Below are 8,744 nucleotides of genomic sequence, written 5' to 3'. Positions count from 1 at the left end.
ACAAATCTTTTTTTTCTCTTTGAGAGACTCGACCTCTTAATATAAACATTATGAGGAAAAAGAAACAACTACGTTATTTGGCGAAAATTCGGGCTTTAACAAGAAGAAGAAAGTAAATAAAAATGATTTTATCATTTCATAACATTTTCAAGTGTCCAAATGTTCTCATTTAAATTTATTATTATATTTGTTGGTGTAGCCAATTAATTTCATTTAACATTTTTTTAGAATTTGAAAAAATATTTGGTTTCTTTTATTTCATATTAACGTTTACATACTTCCTTCCAGATTAATGTTTACATACTTATTGTTATTCAAATTATTGACAAGAAATTGTTAAATTAAATTAAAATTAAAAAAAGAAGTGGAATTGTGTAAACATAATACTGAAGGAATTAGTTCAATGAAAAGAAATATTTTGAGGGCTTTTTGGAATTTTGAAGGTTTTAGCAGGTTGTCATATGGTAGCAGTGGTGGGGCGTGGCAAAATAGGTAATCATATGCCAGCGAGGGGGTGCAAAACAGGTAATCATATGCCAGCGAGGGGGTGCAAAACAGGTAATCATATGCTAGCGGTGGGGGGACATGTAATTATATGCTAGCGGGGGGGGGGAACAGGTAATCATATGCCAGCGAGGGGGTGCAAAACAGGTAATCATATGCTAGCGGTGGGGGGGACATGTAATTATATGCCAGCGGGGCGGGGAAACAGGTAATTATATGCCAGCGAGGGGGTCAGAAAATTTTACGACCGCCCCGGGCGGCAAAATCAGATACTACGCCACTGATATATATATATATATATATATATATATATAATTTATTGCACATAATTTTATTAATAAACATAAATTTATGAAATTTGGGTCGTCATACCGGACTAAAATGTACTAGAAAAGAGCCAATGTACAAAATTTTCTAACGGAATTAAACAGCGAAAAAAAAAAAAGAATGTTACTGTAATAGGCTGCATCCATTTAAACATCTATGAAAACTGATTCTCAAACGCCATAATATCAAAAACATCCCAAACCGTAACAGACTTGTGGAGGATAAATATGCGTGTCCTCGACAACGACATAAAAATAAAACAACATAATAGCGTATTACATATATTTAAACACTATATTTATTATGAACGATGGAAAAAAAGAGTATGTGTGTAAGCGGAACAGGGCTATCGTTTTCCGGGGCAGCCGTCGAGGCTTCGCATGTTATATAAAATAGCGCCCAAAGTTGTTGTTCAGCCATATTCTACTCAAGCGTTTTCTATCGGTGCATCTGATTATCATCAGGAGCGAAAAGTAAACGATAACAACAACCGCTCTTGATGATAATCAGATGCACCGATAGAAAGCGCTTGAGTAGAATATGGTTGAACAACAACTTTTGGGCTTCTATTTAAAACTAAGTCTTTCATAAAACTTTGATTTGGACACCCACGCACCTAACGAACACACGTGCATGTGTGAACATACATGTATATACACCCACACACTAGCACATATACTTCTACACGTACCCATACACACAGGATACGCACACACACGTTTATAGACTACGTTCATATACACCTGGAGACTGATAAACAGAGGTAGACAAGCTAAATGGAATCTTTTCACTAAAAGCTTGGGCTTATAAAATTATTAATGTTCTATGTGTGAGACGGGTTTAAAGGACAATCTGTTTGTTTTGATTGTTCGCCCCCCACACACATTTATTTATTTTTTAACCGCTTACTGTAGATTCTAGTGTCTTTCATTAATTAATATATACACACATATAATGTTTAAAAAATAAACGAAGAATATTCTTTATGTTAATTTTTATTTACTTAATTTCTTCCTATTTTTGTTCAAACATATTAAAATATCAGTATAAACCTCTTGGATTTCAGACTGTTTTGTGTATAACGTTTCTCTGTCCGTCTGTGTGTCCGTATGTCTCTTTCTTTCTTCTCTCACACACATGCACACTCCTATATACACATAGATACTCATACATACATACATCATCATCATCATCATCATCATCGGCGGTCACTCGTGTCCGAGTAAGACTGTCCTCCGTTGTGGCTTCTGTGGGTCCTCAGGTGAGCATAGAGCCCAATCCTAGACCCAATTTTTCTTGTGCGATTTGGGCAGATAAAGGTAATGGTGGTGGGGTGGGGTTGAGTGTGTCTGGTTGATAATCTGTCCTCTGTGCTTGCGTTTATCCTCAGCAGCTTGATTTAGGTCACTGCTATAAAGCGCAGCATCTTCGTAGGCAGCGCTCCTCCATGCCAACCTGCTCCCAGCCACATCCTCCCATGTCTCAAGGTCCATGTGAAACCGCTTTAAATTTACTTTGATGTTATCCTTATACCTCATCTTTTGGCCACCCTGGGCACGCTTTCCATCAACAAGCTGAGAGTAGAAAATCTGTTTTGGGAGGCGGAGATCCGGCATTCGGACAACATGACCAGTCCATCTGAGCTGGCGTTGAGCAACAGTAGCGGTGATAGTAGGAATGTCAGCTTCACTCAGGACACTGGTGTTGGTGCGTCGGTCCTTCCAACTGATTCTGAGGATTTTTCAGATGCATCTTTGGTGGTATGTCTCCAGGGTTTTTACGTGCCTCCCGTATCTGGTCCAGGTCTCCGATCCATAGAGAAGAGTGGGCAGCAAGACAGCTTTGTATACCATGATTTTGGTCTTTGCCAAAAACATACATACATACATACATACATACATACATACAGACGTACATAAAATGGCAGACGTAGGGAGAAAAGCACTGTTTTTAAATTAGAAGCCATCAGAAAATTGGAAGCTCGATATGCCGGTTAGAGAAATAAGAGGTTAATAAAATTTAATGTTTATTTCTTATACTTACTATGGTTAGATTTGAGATTTTTTACCGAGTTATAAAAAAATAATTCGAAAAGCAATGGTTATATGAAATATTTGTGTTTATTTTAAACAATTTTTGAGAATGTTTGTGTATCTATTTATCTTACCAATATTCGAATCGATATGAATTTTTGAATGATCGTATATGAATTGTGGTTAAAACTGTTTCCATTACTAAATGAGGTTATCATTTTTAGTAATAAGTAAGTTCTTTGGCTGTAACAATTATTAACGAAAGGATGTCTTCTCAATATTGTAGGGAGTCTATTGATAATGTGTTTGCTTAACAATCAGATTATATGGATATTATAAACAGAATTTATAATTAGTTGATTAATAATAAAGGCTCAAAGAGGAGAGTCTAAAATGGAATGAAAAGAGAAACTTTCTTTGAACGCTGGAATTCCGCTTTTGTAAATTTGGAATTCAGCTTTTCATTTAACATTATTCATTCTTGATGTAAAGTTCAAATTTGATATTGAAGCAAAAATGTGCGTTTATAAATGTCACTGTTTTCTTAAATCATGTTTGATTTTCAGAACTATACGCATTTACAGCAGCCATCACTTGGAAAAGTACCAATCTGATGTGTAGGTATCCACGCAATGTTATGGACGTAAATTCCGGAAACGATGGTACGTTCAACAGCACATTTACAGGGACAGATTTTGTTTCGCCTACAAAAAAAAGAAGTAGCATTAATAGATGAAATTAGTTCAGATTTAAGCAAAGCAACCGAGTGTAAATTAACGTTAATAATTTTTGTAAGAGTTTAATCAACAAATATTATGATTTACATTTAAAATAAAAACAAACCAGATTTTATAGAAAAATATTTATGACTAACAAGGACACCCACGCACCTAACGCACCTGGTCGGAAAATACGCTTTAATATGATATTTTAATTCATTCAAATTTCGTATATATTATATGAGAGTCAGTTCTTTATCGACTATTGTATATAGTCGTGATTTCGAAAGTAAAAAAAGTTATGACTTGAGTACCATCAGATAGAATCGAAACTGAAAGCAACATTTGTCTCGTTCCAGCCTGAGATGTTACCGTATACCCATCGTCAGTTGGATATGAAATAGCTAAAAATAAACTAACGTTAATGTACACACACACACATATATATATATATATATATATATATATGTATGTATGTCAGTTCATATCATATGCTACTAGTACCATGTAACCCAGTACTACCTGCCTTATGGTCGGGTCACCGGCGACTGAACTGGTATCCCCAGCAGACTTGTTTGGTGAGGATGGTGGCTAGTCTCCCTGAAGGATTAAAAATAAGACCTTCCAAAGGGCGAATGAACCCTTTTTCGGGGTCAAGGACAACTAGCACCGTGTGTGTTTGTGTGTGTGTTGGGATAGAGAGGACTCCTGTAATGCGTGGTGAAGGAAACCTTTCTAGAAGAAGCAAAACTCTGATTAAAAAAAAACATAAAGCGGGAGACCAGTACCCGCATTTAGCTGGTCTGCAGTTTAACTTGTTGCTGGCTAAATTGCTCTTGCTTGTTGCTGGATCTCAACATTTTGAACCGAGTGAGAGAGACTTAGCTGTCGTACAAAGCTAAGACTCTGTAACATCATCTGTGTATAAATACTCCCACAGGCATTTGTCTATAAAAGTAGTCCTGTGGCGATGGGAAATTTGTGACGCGTGGAGGTTTGAAATGCTGGAAGCATATAATAATTGATCTCAATGACCATCTTCAGTGTCATGCCTGCTTGAGCGTGTGAATTCACCGGTAGGACTAAAAAAAAGTCATTTTTTGGCTCATGGACTTTAAGTGTCTGAGGGATTGGCACTCGTCTGACAAAACGTTGCAATCATCATATATATATATATATTTGCGCATAGACATTTGTCGACTTACGCTTCGAAGTTATTTCAATTTTGACCTTTTTTGACTCGTTAGCAACTATATTAACCAGAAAAACGATTCACAAAAAATGCAATCATTTGAGCCGCCTCGCATCGCTTTGCGACCTTTCTCTCGGAAGAGATACAAATTGAAAAAAATGGAGACAGATAGGCAGACAGACATAAAGAGTTTTGTAAAATAATAGTTTTATAAATGAGATTAAAAAATTGATCTGACTTTGGCAAATATGGAATCTACAATAACAGTGTTTGGTGTTTTACCATTGGATTACGAAGCCTTGATAGATATGCCCATAACCATTAGTAAGCAAGAAATATGCGACCATAGACAACTTTTATGTATACAAACTGATTATGACACACACACACACACACACACACACACACACACACACACACACACACACACACACACACACACACACACACACACACACACACTCTCTCTCTCTCTCTCTCACACACACATACATATATAAATGAATGTGCCCCCTAAAAAGGTTCACCCAATGCAAGCTTTAAGTAGTAAAACATTATTAAATGCATACATACATACATACATACATACATACATCTATGAATCTATAAAAGTGAAAGTGTTTGTCTGTCCGTCTGTCTGTGTGTCTCTGTTTTCGACAGAATTGATAATGCTAGAAACGTTAACAATGAAACCAGACATTAACTAAAATAATATTGAACATGTCAGAAGGAATTGCAAGATTTGAGTTTGTGTCTGTTCAAATAAAGTTGGGCAATCTAGCAGAATGGTGTAAATACTGAAATAATTAATGTTAAAAGGATAACTATACACTTTTAATACGATATATTAATGGTCAAATCAGTATATATTTATGCTACTATTAATTTGGATTGACGTATTAAATACTGTTGGAGTAAATAATAAATATATGCATATATGTGCACGTAATAAACCATTTTATATGTAATATGAGAGCCACAACTTATCAGTATGACTATAATGTATACAATTATTATTCATACTTGTATGCTAATTAGACAATGGGTGATCAATTATTGTGATTATTATTAAGATTAGTCTAAAATTAAATAAAGAGAAGAAATTACAAAAAACATTGTAATTCATCCCTTTTAAAATGATAATTTGAAGCTGATCATTTTTGAAAAGAAAAGTTCAACCTGTTTATATTGAAGCTAAACGGTATGCTATCTTAAATGGGCTTAACTTGTAAATGGTACAGTTTATCTCAGAGGCACACTTTTACAGGAAGCGAGCTTCAGACGTGAATATTTTGAGATAATGTGTGTTTTTATGTTTTGATGTACGTAAATTCTGGACAAAGGTTCACGTTCAACATCACACGAAGAGGTAGGTTTTCTTTTAAAACAAAATATATTAATAAGCATAGCTTAAGTTATGCACAGCAAATTATTACAGCATAAAAGCACAGGCGAAAAGACATAAAGAAGTAGGAAAGCTATTTTGGACAACAAAAAAGAAAAGAAAATCTCTTAAAAACTCGGTAATATTTTAGTTATAAAACAAACTCACACATATAATCTCCAACCGTAAAATGTGCATAAATACAAACTAAAATCTTGCTGCCCAACTCCTAACTCCTAAACCTGGTTGTACCTATAAATCTGATCCATATCAGACCCTTCTAATTCAGTTATAATATATATATATATATATATATATATATATATATATATATATATATATATATATAGTTTTTCCCTGGTTCCGACATTTATATTAAAAGTCTACTTTGTGATTTAAAAACAAATTTAAAGCAGAATTTTTATTATACTCAGTCATTGATATGCGAGCAACTACATGGAGGTTAACTATTTGCTTAATCCTTAAAGAAACGAGTGTTCCTTAGTTACGTATTTTTTATGGCTGCTTATCAGATGATTAGTGTATTTCACTATTGCGCTGAATTCTATTTAGGTATAATTTCTTCATTCTTCAAAATTATAATCGCGTAGAATTTACTGTTATAGTACACGGATATATATATATATATATATATATATATATATATATATATATATATCAAGCTGAATGTCTGTGTGTGTGTGTGTTTGGTCACGAATAGGCTCCTATATGGTTGACTATTTTAAAAAACTGATTACATATAATAACAGAAGGTGTATCGAGACACAGGAATGGGTATGTTTGATCTGGCAGAACGGTGGTTCATTAAAATTGTGAGGTCTGCGTTCGCGCCTGGTCTACAAAGTATGGAAATAAAAAATTTAATAATTAAAAAAAAAAAAGTTTACAAGTGTTTTTGATATAGATGTACATGAGAATACTTTGATAAGTATTTTCTAACTTAAATAGGGATGATATAATAAAATTGTGGGGTCTGCGTTCGCGCATGGCCTCCATAGAATGCAAATAGGCACAAACTTTAATAAAGACCTTTCATATCGTACGTATACTTTGATAATTATGTTTCAGTTTGAAGAAACATGGTATAATAAAATTATTGGGTGTTCGTTCGCGCCTGACCTCCATAGAATGTAAATATCTCACAAAGTTTTACAAGGTTTTTTAATATAGATCCACAGAATATTGTGATAATTGTTTCAGTGTGAACAGGTATAGTATAATAAATTATGGGGTTTATCTATTTTATTTTTACTTTCATCATATTCTACTTTGGTTTTGATAACCCCAAATTCGAAGCTATCTCTTTGCAACCCTTCCTTTTCATAACCTATCATATTTTTATAAATCAGAGTCCATTTTCTGTAGGCTGTTTTTGAACCCAATTAACGACGGGTACTTTGTCTAATATATATATATATATATATATATATATATATGGATTTATCTATTTATCTATGTAGCCATTTCTCTCTCTCTCTCTCTCTCTCTCTCTCTCTATATATATATATATATATATATATATATACATATGTGTGTCTATGTGTGTGTGTGTGTGTGTGTGTGTTTGACCTTGTCGGTGCGTCTGCAAAATTTTTCTACCAAAGTACTTTTTGAATATTTGATCTACAGAGTTTAACTTTTGTGCGTAGTGTATTTCGATTTTCTGTGTAGCTTAACAACCATATATATATTTTTAAAAGCTACTACCATCTACTTACATATTGAGCATTGTTGACATAAATATTAAAAATAGATGCAAAAAAGTTATTTAGATACATGAAATGATATATATATATATATATATATATATATATATATATATATATATAACTAGCAAGCCGCCTAGCATTGCCCAGTCGTAAAATATGCTTAAATATGATATTTTAATTAATGCAGATTTCGTTTTCATTATTATATTATATTGGATTAAATATATACTAAAGATTTAAAACGTGAAAAAAAAAAAAAAAAAATGACTCGTGCGCCATCATCAAGAATCGAAACCAAAACGTTTAGCTTACGATTTATTTTTTTCTTTGACATTAATGCTTGAGCTATGAAGATATGTTTTCTGCACGGCTAAAAATGTTAACATGAACTAATAGCTCTTAGGTTATGTATGCATATTCGTAATGCTGTCGTTCGACCATCCCCTGGCAAATTCCATTTATTTAATTTTAACACTTTTGCACCGATTTTTCCCGGCTAACACCCAACTATCAAGTTTCGCATGGGCTTGAATACCCTATATATTAACTTGCATGTTAGTAGACCAAGAAACTGACAGAGGAGTTTGGTAGACAAAATTCTTTAAATAAATATATATAGAAATAAGTTTGTGTTTACTATAATCTTTTTACCCAAATATTACCCAAGTATAAATCATATAGAATATCTGCATGAATATAATTACACGTAATAGCAAACAAAAGATGATCATCCCACCAGAATGCCGAAAAAACTTAATAGGAAATTAATTAAAACGAATGTTTAAAAGAATATGTAAATTAACCAGATCTTTTGCAGATGAATGCACGAATGAATTCCACGATCCATATATAACT

The 8,744-nt window shown here is 33.5% G+C and overlaps 1 protein-coding gene across 2 annotated transcripts in view; it reads right to left on the bottom strand.

Annotated features, from left to right (window-relative positions):
* Positions 1 to 2,932: 2,932 nt before the first annotated feature.
* Positions 2,933 to 8,744, bottom strand: part of LOC145276835 (uncharacterized) — a 33,099-nt gene continuing 27,287 nt past the window's right edge. For both annotated transcript variants that reach the window (XM_080128199.1, XM_080128198.1), the window contains one exon: positions 2,933 to 3,568. In XM_080128199.1, coding sequence (XP_079984325.1) covers positions 3,433 to 3,568 — 136 coding nt within the window. In that variant the 3' untranslated portion in view covers positions 2,933 to 3,432. The remainder of the gene's footprint in view (positions 3,569 to 8,744) is intronic.

This window comes from Euprymna scolopes, chromosome 5 (genome assembly GCF_053919585.1).
Source record: "Euprymna scolopes isolate OS-2025 chromosome 5, ASM5391958v1, whole genome shotgun sequence".
Classification (NCBI taxonomy): Eukaryota; Metazoa; Mollusca; class Cephalopoda; order Sepiida; family Sepiolidae; genus Euprymna; species Euprymna scolopes.
This window is presented reverse-complemented; position numbering and strand designations above follow the sequence as displayed.